The sequence below is a fragment of the Ceratotherium simum genome, chromosome 30 (assembly GCF_057802395.1).
Source record: "Ceratotherium simum simum isolate JZ-2026a chromosome 30, ASM5780239v1, whole genome shotgun sequence".
Lineage (NCBI taxonomy): Eukaryota > Metazoa > Chordata > Mammalia > Perissodactyla > Rhinocerotidae > Ceratotherium > Ceratotherium simum.
In genome coordinates this window covers 436,888-458,908 of record NC_141929.1, presented here as the reverse complement: position 1 = coordinate 458,908, position 22,021 = coordinate 436,888, and the positions used below count along the sequence as shown (strand labels likewise).

Sequence of the window (22,021 nt, the reverse complement as noted above, 5' to 3'; positions counted from 1 at the left end):
GTACAGTCATCACCACCATTCATCCCCATAACTCTTGTAAATCTGAAACTCTATACCTATTAAACAATAACTCTCCCTTCTCCCCTCCCCCAGTCCTTGGCAGCCACCATTCCACTTTCCATCTCTATGATTTTGACTACTCTCAGTTCCTCATGTTAGTGGAATCATACAGTATTTATCTTTTTGTGACTGGCTTATTTCTGTTAGCATAATGTCCCCAAGGTTAATCCATGTGTAGCATATTGCAGAATTTGCTTCCTTTGTAATGCTGAATAATATTCTGTTGTATGGATATACTGCATTTTGTGTATCCATTCATGCGTCAATGGACACTGGGGTTGCTTCCACGTTTTAGCTATTGTGAATAATACTGCTATGAACATGGGTGTACAAATATCTCTTCAAGGCTCTGCTTTCAGATCTTTTGGGTGTATATCCAGAAGTGGAATTGCTGGATCATGTGATAATTCTATGTTCAATTTTTTGAGGAACATTCATACTGTTTTCCATAGCGGCTGCACCATTTTACATTCCTATCAACAGTGTACACGGGTTCCCATTCCACCGCATCCTGGCCAACACTTGTTTTCTGTCTTTTCCATAGCACTCATCTTAGTGGGTGTGAGGTGGTGTCTCATTGTGGTTTTGATTTGCATTTCCCTAATGATTAGTGGTGTTGAGCGTCTCTTCATGTGCTTATATGCCATTCATAAGTCTTTGGAGAACTGTCTCTTCAAGTCCTTTGCCCATATTTGAATTGGCTTGTTTTTTAGTTGTTTAGTTTTAGGACTTCTCTGTATATTCTGGATATCAGTCTCTTGTCAGAAATATGATTTGCAAATATTTTGTCCCACTCTGTGGGTTGCCTTTTTAGTCTATGGACAGGGCCTCTTGATGTACTAACTTATAAAATTTTCATGGAGTCCAATTTGTCCATTGTTTTTCTTTCGTTACCTGTGCCTTTGGTGTCATATCCAAGAAATCATTGCCAAGTCCGATGTCATCAAGATTTTGTCCTATGTTTTCTTCTAAGAGTTTTCTTATTTTAGGTCTTACATTTATGTCCTTGAGTTAATTTTTGCATATGGTATTGGATGATGGTCCAAGTTCATTCTTTTGCATGCAGATATCCAGTTTTCCCAGCACCATTTGTGGAAAAGAAACCTTTCTCCATTGCATTGTCTTGGCACCCTTGTCAAAAATCACTTGACCATATATGTGAGGGTTTATTTCTGGGCTCGCTATTCTATGCCATTGGTCTCTATGTCTGTCTTTATGCCAATACCATACTGTTGATTACTGTGGCTTTGTAGTAAGTTTTTCCTCCAGTTTTGTTCTTCTTTTCCAGGATTGTTTTGGCTATTCTGAGTCCCTTGAGATTCCATGTGAATTTTAGGACGGGTTTTTCTATTTCTGCAAAAAACATCATTAGGATTTGGATAGGGATTACATTGAATCTGTAGACTGCTTTGGGTAATATCGACACTTTAACAATAGTAAACCTTCCAATCCATGAATATGGGATGTGTGTCCATTTATGAATGTCTTCTTTAATTTCTTTCTGAAATGTTTTGTAGTTTTTATGGTGCAAGCCTTTCACCTCCTTGGTTAAGTTAATTCCTAAGCATGTTATTCTTTCTGATATAAATGAATTGTTTTTGTAATTTCCTTTTCAGAGAGCTCCTGGTTCGTGTATAGAAATGCAACTGATTTTTGTGTATAGACTTTGTATCCTGCTACTTTCCTGAATTCATCTGTTAGATCAAACGGCATTTTTTGTGGAGTCTTTCGGATTTTCTACATATGAGATGATATCATCTTCAAACAGAGACCATTTTACTTCTTTCTTTCTAATTTGGATTCCTTTTATTTATTTATTTTTATTGCCTCATGGTTCTGGCTTGAACTTTCAGCTGTGTTGAATAGAAGTGGTGAAAGTGGGCATCCTTGCCTTGTTCCTGATCTTAGAGCTTTCAGGAAAAGCTTTCAGTCTTCCATCACTGAGTATTATGTTTGCTGTGTGTTTTTCCTCCTATTCTTTGTTTGTTGAGTGTTTTATCATGAAAGGGTGTTGAATTTTGTCAAATGGTTTTTCTGCATCAATTGAGATGATTCTGTTTTTTCCCCTTCATTTTCTTGATGTTGCATATTACATTGATCGATTTTTGTATGTTGAACTACCCTTGTATATCAGGAATAAATTTCACTTGGTGATAGTGTATAATTCTTTTAATATGCTGTTGAACTCAGTTTGCTAGTATTTTGTTGAGGATTTTTGCATCTATGTTCATCAGGGGTAATGGTCTGTAATTTTATTTTCTTTTAGTGTCCTTGTCTAGTGTTGGTATCAGGGTAATGCTGGCATCGTAAAATGTGTTTGAAAGTGTTCCCTCTTTTTCAATATTTGACAGAGTGTAAGAAGGCTTGTTTTTAAAACTTCTTTATATGTTTGATAGAATTCACCAGTGCAGTCATATGGTCCTGGGTTTTACTTTGTTGAGATTTTTTTTTTAGATGTCTTGAAATATTAGTGACATATAATGTATGTAAGTTTTAGGTGTTCAAGATGATGATTTGTGAAAGGATTACCACAATACGGTGAGTTAACACCTCCATTCCCTCACATAATTAACTTGTTTTTTCTAACGATCACTTTTAAGATCTACTCTCTTAACAAATTTCAAGTCTATAATATATTATTGTTAATTATGGTCACCATGCTGTACATTAGATCCCCAGAAATTATTCATTTTACAGCTAGAAATTTGTGCACTTTGACTCACATCTCTCCCTTTCCCCCACCCCCAAGGTCCTGGCAAACACCATTCTAGTCTCTATTCCTTTGAGTTGGGCTTTTTTAGATTTCACATATGAGTGAGAATATATAGTATTTGTCTTTGTCTGTCTGACTTATATCACTTAGCGTAATGCCTCAAGTTCCATCTGTGTTGTTACAAAATGCAGGATTTCATTCTCTTGCATGGCTAAATAATATTCCATTATATATTTCATGTATATATACATATGTCTGACATTTTCTTTATCTATTTATCCATTGATGGACACATGGATTGTGTCCATGTCCTCAGTTTGTGAATAATGCTGAAATGAACATGGGGGTGCAGATATCTCTTCAGAATAGTGACTTCAATTCCTTTGGGTATACAACCAGAAGTGGAATTGCTCATTTATATAGTATTTCTATTTTTATGTTTTTGAGAAAATTCCATATTTTTTCCATAGTGACTATAGTAATTTACATTCATACCAAAAGTGTACAGGATTCTCTTTTCTACCCAGCCTCGCCTTAATTTGTTGTGTGTTGTCTCTTTGAGAATAACCATTCTAGCAGGTGTGAGGTGATATCTCATTGTAGTTTTGATTTCATTTCCCTGATGATGAGTGATTACGAGCATCTTCTCATGTACATGTTGACCATTTTTATGTCTTCTTTGGAAAAGTATCTATTCAGGTCCTTTGACCATTTTCATATTGTTTTGTTGGTTTCTTTGCTGTTGAGTTGTAAGAGTTTCTTATATATTGTGGATGTGAACCCCTTTAGTTTGTCGATTGTTCATCTGCTGTGCAGAAGCTTTTTAGATTGATGTCATCCCACTTGTTAAGTTTTACATTTGTTGCTTGCACTTTTGATGTTATATCCAAAAAAATCGTTGTCAAGACCAGTTTCATGGGGCTGTTTTCTCTATATTTTCTTCTAGTTGTTTTATATTTGGTGTCTTACATTTAAGTCTTTAATTCAATTTGGGATCATTTTTAGAGTGGTGTAAAATAGGGGTCCAATTTCAGTTTTCTGCATGTGGTTATCCAGTTTTCCCAACACCATTTATTGTAGAAACTATCCGTTCCCCATGGAGTTTTCTTGGCTGACTCGTCAACTGTTAGCAAAGTGTATGTGTGTGGTTTTATTTCTGGGCCCTTGATTCTGTTCTATTGGTCTATGTGTCTCTTTTTATACCTGTATCATACCGTTTTTATTACTATAGATTTGTAATAAAGTTTGAAATCAGGAATTGTGATGCCTTCAGCTTTTTCTTTCTCAGGGTTGCTTTGGTTATTGGAGGTCTTTTGTGGATCCATATGAATATTAGGATTGTTTGTCCTATTTCTGTGAAAAATGTCATGGGAATTTTAATAGGAATTGCATTGAATCTTGAGATGGCATTGGGTAGCATGGACATTTTAACAATATTAATTCTTCTGATCCATGAACATAAGATATCTTTTCATTTCTTTGTGTCTTTGATTTCTTTCATCAATGTCTTATAGTTGTCAGTGTCTAGATCTTTCACCTTCTTGGTTAAATTTATTTATGAGTATTTTACTGTTTTTGATGCTATTGTAAATCTGATTATTTTCTTTATATCTTTTTTAGATAGTTCATTGTTAGTGTACAGAAAGGCAACAGATTTCTATATGTTGATTTTGTCTCCTGCAGCTTGAGTGAATTTGTTTATTAGTCCTAACAGTTTGGGGGGGAGTCTTTAGGTATTTCTCTATATAAAATCATATCGTCTGCAAACAGAGACCACTTTGTTTCTTCATTTCCAATTTGGATGAATTTTATTTCTTTTTCTTGCCAAATGTCTCTGGTTAAGACTTGCAGCAGTATGTTGAAGAATGGTGTTGAGACTGGGCACCCTTGTCTTGTTCTTTGTCTTAGCAAGAAAGCTTTCAACCTTTCATTGTTCAATATGATGTTAGCTGTGCGTTTTGTCATGTAAACCTTTTATTATATTCAGGTATGTTCATTATGTAACCCTTTATTGAGGGTTTTTATCATGAAGGGGTGTTGAATTTTGTCAAACTGCTTGTTCTGCATCGATTGAGATTATTTTATGATTTTTATCTTTCATTCTATCAATGCAGTGTTTCACATTCATTGATTTGCATCATGTTGAACTTGATCATGTTGTTTGATCCTTTTTTTGAGTTTAGGTAGTTTTGTTATAATGTGTCCTGGAGAAGAAAGTTTTAGTTTGAAATTTTAGGTTGACAGATCGGCTTCAGGACCTTGGATGTCTAAATCTCTCCCCAGATTTGAGAAGGTGTCAGCTGCTATTTTTTTTAAGTCAAATTTCTTTTCCTTTCTCCCTGTTTTCTCCTCTGGTACTTTAATAATGCTTATCTATTTCTTTTCATGGTATTCCATAATTCACACTGCCTTTCCCTGTTCCAATCCATTCCTTTTTTTCTTTTTGCTTCTTTGACTTGATGATTTCAAATGACACATCTTCTAGTTCACTAATTATTTCCTGTACATGGTTGAATCTGATTTCGAAGCTCTCTATTGAATTCTTCAGTTCAGTCATTGTGTTCTTCAACTCTAGGATTTCTGTTTGTTTTTCCTTAATGATTTCTGTTTCTATGATGAACTTCTCACTTGTTCATGCACTCTTTCCTTATTTCATTTAGTAGTCTATCTGTGTTTCCTTAGAGTTTTATGAGTTTCCCAAAGAGGATTATTCTGAAATCTTTGTCACATAGTTCCTATATCTCCATTGCTTGGTCGGTCATTTAAGTTTTATTCTTTTTCTTTGGTGGTGTCATGGGTCTTTGATTATTCATGATCCTTGTGGCCTTCCATTGGTGTCTGCAAATTTGAGGAAGTAGGCACCTCTTCCACTCTTTACAGACTGGCTTTAGCAAACCAAAGCCTTCACAGTCAGCCCATCTAGGGGTCCTGGGTAGGCCATCTGGTGGTGTCCAGGGGCAGGCTTGCTGCTGGAGTCCTTGGGCAGCCTGGTACAGGAGTGAGTGGAAAGATTGGGTCTATGGTATTGTGTCTGGCCCTGGGCACAGCTGGGACCCTGAGTTCATGAGTAGCCCCACTGGAGCCTGGTTTGGCAGGTCCTCATTGAGAGCCTCCAGCCACAGGAGTCATCCAAGGCCATGGGAGTTGGCCAGTGCTGGGATGATCTGAGATCCTTGGTTCACAGGAGCCTGCCAGTAGCCTGATGTCATGAGAGACAGCTTGTGCTGGGGTAGGCCAGAAGTCTGGATTCCTGGGAGCCTGCTGGGATCCTGGGGCCACAAGAGCTGCCTGAGGCTGCAGGAACCAGCAGGCATTGGGTCAAGATGGAAGCCTGGGTTCATGGGAACCTGCCGGTGCCTGGTGCAATGGGAGCTGTCTGTGGCCACCTGAGTCAGCAAGCACCTGGGTGAGCTGAGGGTCTGGTTTTGTGGGATCCTGCCAGGAGCATGGTTCCATGAGAGCTGTCTATGGCTGCTGGAACTGGCAGGTGGTGTAGTGAGCCAGGGGCCTGAGTTCCCAGCAGCCCCCGGGGAGCCTGGTGCCATGGAATCTACCTGGGGTTGCTGGAGCCAGCAAGTGCTGGAGTGACCTTGGGTCCTGGGTTTGTGGGAGCCCACTGGGTGCCCTGGTACAGAAGCTGCCTGTGGCTGTGGGTGCTGCCTGTGGCTGCCTGGAGTAGGCAGGAACTTGGGTGAGCCAGAGTCTGGATTCACCAGAGCCCACCAGGAGCCTGGTGCCAAGAACACCACTTGGGGTCACAGGAGCCACCTTGGGCTGCTGAAGATAGCAGCCTGTAGGCTGAGATGGGGGCCTGGGTTCCCAGGAGCTGGTGGGAGCCTAGTGTCAAGGATGCTGCTTGGGGCCACCAGAGCTGGCATGCTCCAGGGTGAGCCAGGGGCCTGGATTTGCAGAAGCCTACAGGGAGCCAGCTAGGTCCACAGGAGTCAGCCTGGGGCTGGGGCAGGCTGGCTCAGGGGTCTATGGTGAAGTCAGGCAGAGTGGAGAAGTCTCTTCTTGTTGGGAGGTATTTGATTACTGATTCAGTCTGATTATTTGTTACGGGTCTGTTCAAGAATTCTATTTCTTCATGATTTAGCTTTCATAAGTTGTTTCTAGGAATTTATCTATTTTGTCTAGGTTATCCAATTTATGAGTGTACACTAGTTCAGAATAGTCTCTTCTGATCTTTTTCTTTCTGAAGCCTCAGTTGTACTGCCTCTTCTTTCATTTCTGATTTAGTTTATTTGAGTCATCTCTCTTTTATTCTAAATATTTTATCTAAGGTTTTATCAATTTTATTGTTTCAAAAAATCAACTTTTACTTTTATTGATCTTTCATACTTTCATTTTTTTCCACTCTCCTCTTGGTGACTTCCATCCTTCTGCTCACTTTGGGTTTCATTTTTTCTTTTTCTAATGCTGTGTGTTGTAAGTCAGGTTGTTTCTTTGACATCTTTCTTCTCTTATAATGTACAAGTTTATCACTATAAACTTTCCTCTTAGTACTACTTTTGCTGCATCCTATAAGTTTTGGTGTGTTTATTGTTTCTTTTTGTATGTCTTGAGCTATTTTCTAATTTCCTTTTTGATTTCTTCTTTGATATACTTTTAAGTTTAAGAGTTTTTTGTTGAACTTCCACGTATTATGAATGTTCCAGTTTTCCTTCTGTTATTGACTTCTGGTTTCATGCCATTGTGTTTGGAAAAGATACTTGGTATTATTTCAGTTTTCTTAATCTTTCTTGTTAAGAGTTGTTTTGTGACCTAACACGTGATCTGTTCTTTAAAATAGTCCATGTGCTCTTGAGAAGGGTGTGCATTTTGTTGCTGTCCAGTAAAATATTCTGTGTATGTCTCATAGGTCCATTTAGTATTTAATGTTTTCATGTCTGCTATTTCCTGATTTTCTGTCTGGATACTCCATCCATTGTTAAAAGTGAGGTATTGAAGTCTCCTACTATTTGCAACTTATATAACTGAGAAGACTCTAATATTGAGAATATTATAAAGATCTCTTAGAATTCAATTATAAAAGACAAGTCAATGAAAAGGGGTAACCAACTGGGATAGACATGTGTCCAGAAAATACATAGATGGCCAATAAGTACAAGATAGATGCTCAGTATCATTAATAATTAGGAAAATGCAAATTCAAAGCACAGTGTGATACTATTTCATGCTCAAAATGAAGGCTATATTCAACATAATGGAAAATGACAAGTGTTGGTAAAGATGTGGAGAAAGGGAAACCTACATACATTACTGGTAGGAAAGTAAAATGATGCAGCCACTGGAGAAAACAGCTTGGCATTTTTAAAAATCTTAAAGCTAGAATAACCATTGACCTGGACAGGCCCATGGTATATGTCCAAAAGAGCAAACTTGCCCATGGACATTCAAAGCGGCATTGTTCACAATGATCGAAAAGTGGAACAAACCCAAATTTCTATCCAGTTATGACTGCATAAACAAAATGTGGCCTATTCATAATATAGGATATTATAGAGCCATGAAAAGGAATAAGGTACTGCTACATGCTAGGCCATGGATGAACCTTGAAACATGTGTGCTCATTGAAGCCATCCACAAAGGCCACAGATAGCATGAAGCCATTTGAATGAACTGTCCAGAATAGGCAAATCCATAGGGGGAGAAAACAGATGAGTTGTTTCCATGGGCTTGGGTTAGGAGAAAATAGAGTGTGAATGAGTATGGGTTTGTTTGGGGGTGTTGAAAATGTTCTGGAATTAGTTAGTGGTGATAGCCACATGACTTAATCGTTGTACTAAAAGCCACTGAACTGTATACTTTAAAATGCTTACAACGGAGTATTCTACGTTAAGCAGATTTTCTCCCATAAAAATTTTGAATTTTTTAAATTAATCAGAGTATTGGTTAATTTTAAGTTGGTTGGGGTATTTAATAAGGGTAATTAATGGAGTTATTAGGGGTAGGGCAGGTTGTAGCCAAGAGAGTAAACATCTGATGAGGGCTACAGTAACAAATCCTATGATTATACAAGCAACAGTCTAAAATCCAGTCCATTGCCATTGTTCCCAACTTGGAGAGACCAGCCATGAAAATAGGTCAGTGATCTCGGGGGCCTTGGGTATCTGTTCAAAGATTTGGGTAATATTATGCAATATTTTAACCTCTTGGGCCATCTGGTGGAGGTAGGTTTGAACTTGTGTGTTGATGTACATTAAGCAAGTGGTTCTAGGAAAGGCACAAAGCCTTCCTTCCTTGGCCGGTATAGACAGTCTAGGGCCAGGCCATTTTCTAAAACCATTTAGGCAAGAGACTCATGAGACTGTTGTACAAGGGCTAGGATAGGTTCCTATGGAGTTGTTGTCCATGTTGTGTTAAGGTTGTCGATACTTCTTGGTTGCCTCAGTTTGCTGATTATGTGTGGGTAGGGCCAATGCACCTGTGCCCAGTCCAGTTAGTCAATCCTAGTAGAACTGAACACTCAGTGCTATAGGACTGACAGTGTCTCTATGGGTTGGTGGTAGCCAGTCAGGGCAGGAAACTCAGAGGACCTGCGACCTGAGGGAAGCAGGCTGAAAGAGAGACAATGATGCATTGCAGAATATAGTCTGGAGAAAGCTGCTCAGAGGGCTGGGGAAGAGAGAAGCTCACTGGGTGAGAGCCTTGTGATATCAGCTCACAGTAAAACCCAAAAGTGGATGCTCCTGGTGTAAAATATTCATTAGGAGTCTTGGAGGTAAAATCAGTAATTTGCACCCATTCACTGGTTACCTGTGCTATATGATTTCAGGGGGTATGGTTAAAGTGTTTGTGGGCCAAGAGCTGTTTGGGCCTGGGCACAAAATCCCCAAGGTGGCCTCGAAGGCTACCCCAAAATGATCCCTCAAGGAGCAGTTGGGGCAGAAAGTGGGGAGAGCATTTTGAAGGAAGCCTGAGGCAAAGATGGTGTTGTTCGATGGAGTTGGCTACAACTGAGTCTATCCGCAGGGTGAGCCCTTCAGCTGGGGTACAATAGGTGATTGGAGGCCAAGTGACAGACCCTGCGACTCCTGATTCCCAGTGTATGCGCAGCCCTCTCAGCCCATTGGACATAAATGGTGGTGGTGTTTCTGAAGCATCTTGCTGGCAGTGTGGAAGGTATATGGGACGTGTGGTGGGAGATGTCATGATAGTGTCGGGAGGAGCTGTGTGTGAGATTACGGTGTTGAAAGGGAAGGACTGGAGGCACGTGCAGTGGGTGTGTGACCAACAATGGTCAGTGAAGGGACAGCCAGGGTGAACTGGGGAAATCAGAGACCAGCAGAAGTCATGTGTTTAAAACAAGACACCAGGCCCAAATGGAGCCGCTTAGGCTATGCCCCACGTCAACAAGCCGAGACTTAATTAGACTTTTGGCCCTCCCAGGAATGGAATCTTAAACCAGTCAATGGGGAATCGCCTGATGAGCAGCAGGTAGGTCATCTTCCTGATAGAGCCCTGCCATCCCCTAAAGGAAGGTAACCTTGCAGTAACTAACCATCTTTTTTGTCTAGTGTAACTTCCTTGTTCCTGCTCCCTTCTGCCTATAAAAGTCTTTCATTTTGTACAGCTTCTTGGAGCTCCTTTCTCTCTGCTAGACTGGATGCTGCCTGAATCATGAACTGTTGTATAAAGCCAACAAGATGTTTAAAATTTACTCACTTTTATTTTGTTTTGTACCAGTTTGGTGGCAGCAGTGGGATCCAAAGGAGACATCTGATGGCTTAGGGGATGAGAAACACAGGCATTGGTACCTGCAAAACCTTTGAGTTCTCCATCCTTTTTGCTGTTTCTGAGGGCCGTGGGTAAGTTCCTCTCGGATCTGAGATCCACTGTCTTTGCGTTGAGCTCCCGATCTAACTGGCTTTCCAGTCCAAGGTCAATGGGTCAGTCTCAATTGACAAGATGCTCTATCAGAGCATCAGTATTAGCCCTTGGCTAGTCCGCTGTGCCAGACAAAGGCTTAGCGGGTCAGCTTGAGCTGGCAGATGATTCTACCAGGATCCTGAGTCCCTGGCCCTTGCTTAGTCAACAGTCCCTATTTGTTGGGGTCTGCTGGTTGAGTCTGCAGTCTCCATGTGTTAGGGTCTGCTGGTTCAGTCTGTAGTTTTTGCTAATGGAGAGGAGTGGAAGAAATGTGTGCTCCATGCACACCCAGTCTTTGAAAACTTCCCACGTGCATTTTACATACATTTTGCCCTCTGTTGACTGTAGATGGGTTCTAAGGAAATGGTGAAGCACAGTGAAGAGGAATTGTGGATATCTGCATGACTATCTTGAGGAGTGCTGCCCCCTCAACCTGAACAGCCACCCAGCACTACTAGAAATGAAAGACATCCCATCACCATGGATTGGAAGACTCCTTATTGTGACGATGTCAGCATTATCCAAAGAGATCAACAAATCCAGTGCAGTCCTTATCAAAATCCCAAGGACGTTTTGTGCTGAAATAGAAAAAAAAAATCCTAAAATTCTTATGGTATCTCAAGTAAGCCCAGATACCAAAAATAATCTTGAAAGGAGATACTAAGTTGGAGGACTGATTCTTCCTTGTTGAAAACTTACTGCAAATCTACAGTACCAAAACAGCATTGAAATGGCATAAAGACAGCCATATTGACCAATGGAAACAGAATTGAGAGCCCAGAAATTAACCCTCACCCGTGTGATCAAATGATGTTTGACAAGGGTGCCAAGATTATTCAATGAGGAAAAGTCTTCTCGACAAGTTGTCTTGGAAAAAGTGGATATCTACTTGCAAAAGAATCAACTTGGACCCTTACCTAACACCACATACAAAGCTTAATTCCCAGTAAATCAAAGACCTAAATGTAAGAGCTAAAACTATAATACCCTTAGAAGAAAACAGCAGGGCGACAGGAGACAAAGGTTAAATCCTTCTCCCCAATGGGCTGTTGAAAAGGGCTTTTGAAGGGCAAAAGAGTGGGTGCGGGAAGGTTGGGGGCAGTCCTAGGCATTTTGCACAAGAAGATTTTCATATTCTGTAATACACCCCACATTCAAAAGGCAGTGTCCTTAACATGATCGGCAGGGGAGTTCTTGGTCTCCCAGGTCATCCTCCAGTCACTTGTGCAGCCACAGTTTGAGTCTTGCCAGCCGTCTTGTGGTTTACTGGCTCAAACCAGTTGAAACTTGCTCAAGGAGAAAAAACGGAGTTTCTGAAAAACAACTCATGGCCCAAGACTAGATCCTTAGTAAATATCATATGGAACGTGGCTTAAGAAAGTAGTCTCCAAGGGACCGTTGATAAAAATCTGTTTGGGGCCCCATTTGATTTTGGGCTTGGTTTTGGCCCTGGCTATGGTATCTGTGCAGGGATGTATGGATATGCAAAATGTGGAATATACATACAATATCATATTATTCATCCTTAACAAAGGAAGGAAATTCTAAGATATGGCACACCATGGGTGAACCTTCAGGATATTACTCTAAATGAAATAAGCCAGTCACAAAAATACAACCTTGTGTGATTTCCCTTCTATGAGTTTCCTGAAATCGCCAGATTCAGAGAGACAGAAAGTAGAACGGTGTTTGCCAGGATCTGGGAGGAGAAGGAATGGGGGGTTATTCATGAATGGGTATAGAGTTTCAGTTTTGCAAGATGAGAAGAGTTCTGAAGATGGATCATGGTGATGATTGCACAGCAATATTAATGTATTCAATACACTTAAAGCGTACTTAATGTATCGATGGGGCCTGATAACTTGTCCTGGCTGAGCACGTGCTTGTGCTATTGCACATCTTACCCCTCACTGTACAGTTGGGAAACTGGCCCAGGAAGAGGCAGGTACTGGCCCAGACCACAGGAGGTAGTCAGAGTCCCGAAGACTAGACAGAGCTCCAGCTTCCTTGGCCAAGGCTCTGCCCCTTCCCTCAGGTTTCCTTTGGTAATGAGAGGTATTAAGATCCTAGGGGGTTGCTGCCCACCCCTGTCCATATGGGGTCATATTCCTCTCCTCATCATCGCATGTGCACAGGCACACCCACTCACACTGATTTCTCATGTGGGGGCCATGGAGGTGCAGTCAAGAAAGAGCCGACACCGGGAAAGTGACAAGAGGCAGGAGGGAGAGAGGTTGGAGGCAGCTCTCTCACGGGGCCATAGCATCCGTTCTCCTAGATATATGCCCAGAGGCCCAGAGATGGGCAGAGGAATCCCTATGGTTCCTAAGTTTCTACCTGTTCCAGACCCATCCCTGGCCCAGCTTGGCGAGCACAAGACTGGAGTCCTGCAGTCCACCTCTGTGGGTACCCAGAACTGTGATGAGCACATCCTCCTCTTGTGTAGGCATTGGTAACAGAAGAGAAGATCTCAGTGAGGGTCCTCCTGTATAAAGTGGAGTGCATCCAGCCGGTGATTCCAAGGGTTCCAGTCACTCGCAACGTGTCTGTTGGACTAGGTTCTCTGTTGATGACCTACTATGCTCTGAAACGCTGAGAAAATGCTTTCCACCCACTTGAGATCATTTAGAACTAAGGAGGCTTGGGGGCTTGGGCGGATGAGAAGTTGGGATAAGGAAGAAGATGCCAGAGCACTAGACACCAAGTCTAGAGACGAGAGAGAAGACCAGTCCTTGTTCTCATCTGGAGGTCCAGAGGTCCTCATCTGGCAGCAGGGTCATTGTCCTGGTTGAGGTTGGATGCCTCAGGAATGAAGAAGACACCTGGTGGGGGAAAGCAAGATGGGGGAAAAGGTAGGCTCCCGAGATTCCTCCAACTCCCTCGAAGGTGACAGGTCCTGCTCTTTTACCCCTAGGAGTCTGGGGAGCCTCTGTCTTGAGGACACCTGAAGAAAGGTTCTTTTCTGTTTGATGGCATTTTGGCGAGGGCTGCAGTGCTAGTGCTGGCCACCAGGGGACGAGCAGCCACTTGTGTTAGTGGTGGCCAGTGAGTTTTTGTTTTTATTTTTTTTCAGTTGTATTGAGATATACTTGATATACAGCACTCTGCAAGTTAACATTGCTGTGTGGTATATTTGAAAGTTGCTAAGAGAGTAGATCCTAAAACTTCTCATTACCAGGAAAAAACCTTTTATTTTTGTTTGGTGATTGACGTTAAATGAACTTATTTTGGTAACAATTACATGGTTATTACATAACATATATTACATATTACATACATATTACATAATATATATATACATCGAGTCCTGCTGCTGTAAACCTGGAATTTACATGGTGTCCACTGAACTTTACTTGACTCCTGGAGCAGTGAAGAGTCAAGCAGAGGTCTTTCTGGCTGTCCCCCTGCCTCAGAAACAACTTGTACCTCCTATTACTAGTGTTCATCTCCACAATCAAAGTTGGTCAGAAGCAGGGGGAGGGGTGCAAGATCTTCCCATGTACTCATTCAGCAGCTGTGCACTGAGGACTCACCCTGTGCCAGGTGCCCTGGTGGGCCAAAGTGCAGGATGAAAATGACCAAGTGGTCCCTGCCTGCCAGGAGCTCACAGTCTAGAGGGGAAATGGACAAAAGCAAAGACATGAGCAAGAAAAGAGCAAGTGCTGTAGAGAAACACAGCAGGAGGCTGTGAGGGAGGGCTGGGCGTCACTGGGTAGGAGGGTCTGAAAGGCCTCACTGGGGTGGCATTTGCTGGGACCAGAATGACAAGAGGGAACCAGACCTGCACGACTCTGACAGCAGTGTGTCAGGGAGATGGCACCACTGGTCCTGAGTCTCACAGGCAGAAGTGAGTTTGGCCAGAGGAGGTTAGAAAGGTGGCCAGTGTGGCTGGAGGGACCCTGGGAGGAGAGAACAGGAGCTGGGGTGGAAGGTAGGGCCAAGGCCTGGTAGGCTGTGTCAGTTACCTTTCCCTCTCTGACTTCATTGCCCCTAACCTTGCATTTCAAAACTACAAATGTTGACTATCTCACAATTTGTGTGGATCAGCAATCCGGCATATTTTAGCTGGGTGCCTCTGCCTCAGTGAGTTTAACAGGTTGGTGCTGTGGCCTCAACTGAGGCTCAACTGGGGGAGGACTCGCCCCCAAGTTCACTCTCAGCCTTCAGGGTTCAGTTTGGACTGAGAGCCTGAGTTTCTTTCTGTCTGTTGGCCTGGGCACCCCCGTGCTTCTCTCTTGTATAGGCCTCCACATTGTGCAGCCCCAAACACTGGTATTTGATTCCTCAGTTACAGGGAATCGATAGAGTGTGTGTGAGAGAGAGAGATGGAACATGAAAGAAGGAGTAAGAGGAAGTGAGAGACTTTGTTAGTTAAAATTTAGACTAGACATCCCATCACTTTGGCTGTTATTATGTTCAGAAGCCAGTTACTAACTACTTAGTGGTTCCACGGGGATGGCTATACCATGGGTGGGGCTTACTGGGTACCACTGTAGAGGCTGCCCACTTCATAGGCCAAGATGAGGCACTTGGGTCTCATTCTCCACAAAACAGTAAACAATTGAATGGTTTTATGCCGCAGGATGGCAGTATCTAAATTTCCATTAGCTTCAACCCCCTCATGATGCTAACCTGAAAATGAGGCCAAGTTGGAAGCGACTGTTCCAATATCATATTGCTAGAACCCAGGCCTGTTTTGAGTGGTGTTCTGTGCTACATATCACCCCTTCTTATTATTCTTCCATCTCTAAGTTTAGGTACATGTGACACTAGCCCACAGGGGTAATAGATATTATGTCATATACACCGGGTAACGTCCCTAGGAAGTAGACTCTAGCTTGATCCTCATGGTGCAGGTTTGGAGACTGGGGAGGACCTGAGTGGCACAAGGACTTTCCCAGGATGCAGAACTGGTAAGAAAAAGAAGGTCTGCATTCATCTCTGTCTCCTCAAAGCTACAACCCGACTTAGGTTTCCAGGGAGCTGTGGCTATGGCTGTGTATGCTCCTTGTGTACAGTTCAGGAGATGATATGGGGGAGGAGGCTGAGCGGCCTGGGCCCAGGGGCAGCTCTGGACAAGTCTGATTGAGGGAAGGGGCCCAGGTAAAGGAATCTTGAAAAATGATCTACTTCCTTGGTCATAGACCCCGACAGATCTTAGAACTCTGGTAACCAGGCACCCACAGGCCCCCATCCAGCTCACTTGATTGGAGACAGTCAACAGGCAAAAATATTTTGTTGTTGTATCCCAACTTTTGGAGAATCTGGACTCAAAATAGGCCAGAAAGAGAATCTTTTTGGCGTTTCTGACGTTGGCTCAGCCGTCATCCCCGATGCCTCTGGGCGTCTGGCAGGAGGCAGTGCCGGCCAGGACACAATTGTGATCCCACCTGAGCAGTCCCACACCCCTTGCCCCTCATCGTGTGTGTGTGTCTGTGTGTCTTTGAAGAGGGGGGAAGGCAGGGCATGAGGGGTAGGTCATTCCTGGGCAGGAGCTGGTGGTTAGGTGTCGGAAGCCTGGTGGGTCTGTCATGTTCATACCCCAGGTCATGGCTGGCAGCATGAGAATGTGAGCTCCTCCACTCATATGTTACCGAGCCATGGAGGTTTGATCTCCTTCCCTTCCTGACCACAGTTCTTTGCAGGGATGTCCCTCTGTGCCTGAACAGAGGAGCAGACTTTCTCTTGGGGGTTGACCCCAGTGGCAGTGTGCAGCCAGCCCCTGATTCCTTCTGGCCCAGCTCCCGGGCAGTCTTTGCAAAACTCCACTCAGGAGGTCGTCGAGGAGATGCCCAATGGTTTCAACTCCACCAACTCACTAGACAAGGGGCAGGTGCATGAGGCCACAAACACCATCTAGTGCTGCTCTGAGGTGAGAGCAGGAGCAGAGGGTCTCCACACTCAGGACCTTGAGATGATGGGGTTGGACCAGAACTTGGGGAGGACCAGACTGGGGCTGTCCCTTTTTCAAGCTAAAGGGGATGTACATGCAGGTCACCTTGCCTGATTCGGAGCTGAGCTGCCATGACCCTCTTACCCTTGCCCAGTGGGAGTTTCTGGAGGCCACTGAGGCAGAGTCAGAGTGTAAAGGGGACCGCAGCCTGGGTGCCCCTGGAAGGGAAGTGGGATCATTTCTGTGTTTAGAAGGACACATGGAAAGTTAGCTATATGGGTGAACCTTTCTCTTTATCCAGCTCCAGCGCCAGCTGCAGAGCTCCAGCCAGCAGCAGAAGCAGAGCAGTGGGCAGTGGTGGAGGTAGAGCTGGCTCCAGCTCTGTTGACATCACCCCTTCTAGCGCTGGAGCCAGCGTCCCCTCCATCAGCAGTGTTGGAGCTGGAGCAAGGGCCAACATCGGCTCCAGCAGGAGTGGGAGCTGCTGAGCTGGAGTCACCTGGACCATCATTTCTAGTGGGAAGTCCATCTCCACCTGTGCTTGTTAAGCAGCGTGAGAAGAAGCCTAACCTCATGGCCTTCCCTCCTAAGCTGGTGGTGGAGCAGTTGACCTTGATGGATGCGGTGAGCAGCTGGGCTCTCAGGGCGGGGTGGAGCAGGCCTTCCCTCTGCCATTATTGCCCTAGACCTGATCTAGACTCCTATGATCTGGACCCAAATCCTGGCTCCACTCCTTACCAACCGTATGACCTGGACAACTTTCTGAACCCCTAAGACATTGCTGTCCACCTGCAGACCGTAGAGGTGGACATTAAGAGGACCTGTTGCAAGGAGTGGCTGTGCCAACTCCATGAGGTAGAAGAGATGGAAAGCTGGGCAGGGCCTGGTCTATCAGTAAGGAGGGGAACTCACTGTGTGCAGCCAGATCCCTGGTGGCCCAACTGTCTGCTCAGGAGGCTCAAGAGACTCAGGACTTATTAGACACCTGATGTGTACTTCACTACAAGGGAGACAGACAAGGATCGTGGTTGTAGCTGCCATGGGGGAATGTGCATCAGAATGGGGAGTGGGACCAGAGGGGGTATCAGGGTGGTGGAAGATGCCCCCTTGGGATGAGCCGAGTTGAGCCACCGTCTGGAGCTTGGAGTTATCCAGGACAGGGTGGGTGCAAATGACCCTCTCCCTTCCCTGCCAGTATTGAGTCCTGGGTCATCCTGTGCTGGGTGTCCTCGGTGGACAGGGAAGAAAACCTAGGGATTCTCGTAAGGCTCAGGCCACATCCTGAGCTTCCTGAGCTCCAGCTCTAAACTGTGACCCTGTGTGGGACTTTGGGGGCTGTGGGCACAGAACTGGCATGTGGTAGGGCTGGGTGACACTCCCCTTGTTCCCCAGGAGCTTTTCCGGAAGGTGTTGCCCTCTCAGTGCCTGGGCTCCACCTGGGGCAAGAGGAACAAGCCCAGCAATGAGCACCTGGCACCCACTCTCCAGGCCACCCTCGACCACATCAGAAGGGTGGCCAGCCTCGTCATCACCCCCTGCCTCGGGGACCCGAGCATGAGGGTGCCGGACAGGGCTAGGGTGGTGGAGCACTGGATCCAGGTGGCCCAGGTATGCCGTGGGAGGCCCAGTGGAGCCCCTCTCTGGAGCCTTGGGAACTGACTCTCCACCTTTATCAGCTCCCAGGATTGAAGTGTGGTCTAAGCCCCTGCACAGTCTCTAGGCCCTTCCTGCCAGGGGCCCACTGATCTTGACTCCAGGTCCCAGTGGGAGGATGCTCACTTCCTACCTGACTCCTTCCCTGGGTTCAGCTAAAATCCTCCTCCCTGTGAGTGTTACTCTTTGGGTCCTAAATGTGCCCTTCTGGGGCTCCCTGAGCATCTGTCTCATCCAGGAGAGGAGATTTAAATAGAAGGGGACCGAAGCTAGAGCAAGCGGAACTGCAGCGCCCCACCTCACAGCTCACTCTCTTCCCTTCCCCAGGAGTGCAAGATCCTGAAGAACTTCTCCTCGCCCTGCACTGTCATCTCTGCTCTGCAGAAAACCTCCACAAACCACCTGAAGAACACACGGGGGAAGTTTCCTGGTGGGTAGTGCCCCTCTCCATAGGAGGACCAGGGTGGATGGGGGATCTCCTGTATGTCTGCCATTGGCCCCTCAGTCAGCTAGGAACTCCTGGTAGGCAGCAAATGCTGGGGACAAGGCCTGGGCCTCGGCAGGCAGTCTCTAAGCCTCCTGGTGTCCTTAGTGCACCAGTTCTGCTTCAGGACTTGGTTTCTCTAAATGTCAGGTACTGGGTTGAGCCACATTAGAGATTTTCAAGTGTTTATAGCAACAGAACTCTACCCCCAGTTGAAACTCAAAGTGGTCAAAAGAGAGCTGCTCTGTAGAGCTGGGGAGTGGAGACCCCAATGACCAACAGGAGAGTCCCCTCCCAGTCCCACGAGACCTTAGCGCTCAGTGGATCCCAGTGAGAACACTCTTCCAGGGAGGTTGAATCTCTCGGGTTGTCAAAGAAAAGGGATTTGCACTCAGACCCCTCACATTATCCCTAAATTTATCTTTCCCTCTTTCCCCTCCCCTCAGGGAGAGCCCTGAAAAACTTAAGAAGCGCTATAGCCAAGACAAGTCCTTGAGCAGAGAACTGATGACCAAGGTAAAGTGGAGGCTAGGGGACTGGAAAGAGAGGAGGAGTAGGGGGAGAGGGACTGAGTAGGCTGTGGTTTTGATAGTTTCTGACTTGAACTTTCTCTGAGACATTCCCGTCTATCTTGTCCAGGTTAACAAGCAGAGGGATCTGTTTGGCCCATGGGCCGGTGGGGTGCTGTTTTTGGGCAGGAGGCCCTGGTCACGGGACACAGTGGTGTTAGCTGGGCTGTTCCAGGATATGTTGCCGAGCTGTTGCCATCAGCAGGTCTCTGGCTTCCATGCACGTCCATCTTGATGGATGTAGCTTCTTCCAGGCTGTTGGGTGGTTGGGGGCGGGGGTTTAGCCCTCAGCCTAAGCCTGTCCTCGGGAAGCCAGGCCCCAGCAGCTCCTTCTGTCTTCACCATATCTCCAGGGGTGGGTACCCTGCCTGCCCCAGGGACGGGCACAGCAGAGGATTCCCCTGGCCCAAGTGGACAAACAGGCTGCTCATCCTTGGGTCTGAGTGGCTACACCAGAGACAGATGTGTGTGCATTCTGGGACTCCCCACTGGACCCCTAGAGCAGTCACTCAAGTCAACCACAGGAGTCTCACCTGAGTGCCTGGTTGGCAATGACATATGCCCCAGGTGGCTTATGAGAAGTGTCTAGGCAACTGATGGATTCTTAATGGATCCTGCTGAAAGGACGTTAAGAGCTTCATGTAAACGAGGGAGCAAAGCGTCCTGTCACCCCCTTACTTGTGGATCAGAGGTGACACCTTGTGGGTCCAGTTCCCGAGTGGATAAAGAAAGAGTTCAGTGCAGGGGAATATCCTGAGGGGTTCTTTGGCGAGGAGAAGGCTTTGGCATGGCCTCTGTCCCAGCCTGGGGGCCAGACACTCCACGGGACTAGGCAGGAGCCACTCAACCAGACTCCAAAAAAGCCCCATCCTCTCCATCCATGGCTCGGCCCAGGACCCATATTTGAGAGCTCAGGGGAAAGGACACTTGTCAGTGGTGAGGATGGGGGTTAGGTGAGGATGTTGGAACAAGGCCTCTGGCTGGTAGGGGCAAGTGGCCTCTCCTCTGTGGGCCCCTGAGCAACTCACTGCCCCTGTTTGGGCCTCTGTCTCCTCATCAGGGAAATGGAGGGTCATCATGTGGTGCAGGCCTCACAGGGTGGTAATGAGGTAAGAGGGAGGAAAGGAATGTGGGAGCTTTCTGCCTGCTCCACCTGGAGGGGTGAGGGTGAGAAAAATGGTGACAGTCATGTGACATTGAGTCCTCAGGAGAACTGTGAGGTAGCTGGAGTTCTCACACATTCCAGATGAGGAGACAGGCTCGGGGAGGCCAGACCAAAAGCCCAAGCTCACACCCAGAGTAAGAGTTGGAGCTGGGCTTGTTCTGGAATCACAAGACTTTGGAGGGTGGAGTGGCATTGGTACCAGTTGACTCGAATCAGATGTCCAGGGTCAGAGGCCAGTGGTGCTGGAGAGAAATGGGGCAAGGGGAGTATGGCCCGCTGACACTGTCCTCGACTCTGGCAGGAGGGGCCCTCCACGTTTGCCTCCAGGAGAGCAACCCCCAGAGAGTGCAGGAGAAGCAGCAGCAGCAGCAGCAGGTGAGTGTGCCTGTGGGGGAGGGGCTCTGCGCTCCCAGCTGGAGGTCTCAAATCAAGAGAGAGGGACCCTTCCTCTTGGTGCCACAGTGCCTGAATCCCCCAGTAGAAGTGACCAGAAGGAGGGCCTGGAAGAGCTGGTGCAGGATGGGTTTGTTGTGGGGAGGGCCAGGGACCACATACCCTGTGATTTGCCAGAAGCCGGCCCTGGGAGGTGAGGAGGAGGAGTGTGGTGTTCTTGGGGTGTGAAGGGAGGAAGAATTGAGGGGAGGCTGTTAAGGGTCCTAGGCTGCTCCTCGTGGGATCCCTGGTGTGGGCCAGGAGGCTGAGGGTGAGGATTTTTCAGGGGAGGGTCTGCAGGGAGCTGACTTGAGAGCAAGGGCTCATCCCACGTGCACCCCGGTGTCACAGGGTGACGTCCCCTATCTTGGCACATTCCTTGGTGACCTGTTGATGCTGCGTCTGGCGATGGGTGATTATCTCCAGGTGGGTGAACCTGAGGACCAGGCAGGGGACTAGGGTCCTGAGTCTTGGGATGCGGGAGCCCCCGCACTGAGCTCTGAGCTCTCAGCACTTGGCACATCTCCTGTCATGAGAGCCTCTCAGCCAACCCTGGGAGCTGGGGCATCAGGCCCATCTTAGGGATGAGTGAACAGAGGCTCCGCCTGAGACACCCATTCTGGGTGCTCAGGCTGGGGAAGCTCAGAGCTGCCTGATGGCACAGCTGCGTGAGGTTTTATCTGAGCTGGACTCATCCTCTCCCTCCCATGCTGCCCATGGAAGGTGAGAGAAGTCGGGCCCCTCCAAGTCAGGCAGCACATAAGTGGCTGAGCAGTCCCCTCTGCCTGAGGCCTCAGCCTCCAAGTCTGTCATCAGAGAGGGTTGTGCTGCCAGGTCCCTCAGCCTCACCCCCATGTCCTCCTTCTCTGGAGCCCAGAGCCCGGCCTAGGTCCAAGTCCTGTTTTCTCTGCATGCCCCACCCCCTCTGGGGACCTGGCAGTAGTGCAACATGAGAAGGGGTGGGCATAGGGGGCTAGTCAGGCTTAGGGGGCTCTGTCTTATGGACTCTGGCTGTCTGCCTTCCAGGGGAATGAGATCAACCTTGAGAAAAGGACTGAGGTGAGCGGCTGTGGCTCTCCCTGCAGGGGAGGGGAAGGAGGTGGAAATCAGAGACCTTCTGGGCAGAACAGTCCCTGGCTCCACCCCCTGTATCTTACATTGAGTGGAAGAGTTTGATAAC

The 22,021-nt window shown here is 46.3% G+C and overlaps 1 protein-coding gene across 13 annotated transcripts in view; it reads left to right on the top strand.

Moving 5' to 3' along the window:
- Nucleotides 1-22,021, top strand: part of LOC101387160 (ral guanine nucleotide dissociation stimulator-like) — a 37,335-nt gene that overhangs the window by 4,817 nt on the left and 10,497 nt on the right. For 3 of the 13 annotated variants that reach the window (XR_015549079.1, XR_015549081.1, XR_015549080.1), the window contains exons 1-5: nucleotides 17,200-18,146; nucleotides 18,519-18,621; nucleotides 20,711-20,784; nucleotides 21,193-21,267; nucleotides 21,868-21,900. Coding sequence is in view for 5 of the 13 variants with exons in the window: in XM_087419690.1 (XP_087275816.1) it covers nucleotides 18,093-18,146; nucleotides 18,519-18,621; nucleotides 20,711-20,784; nucleotides 21,193-21,267; nucleotides 21,868-21,900 (339 nt within the window). In the remaining 8 variants the exon portion in view is untranslated. The other 10 variants (XM_087419693.1, XM_087419690.1, XM_087419691.1 and 7 more) reach the window with 10 other exon arrangements.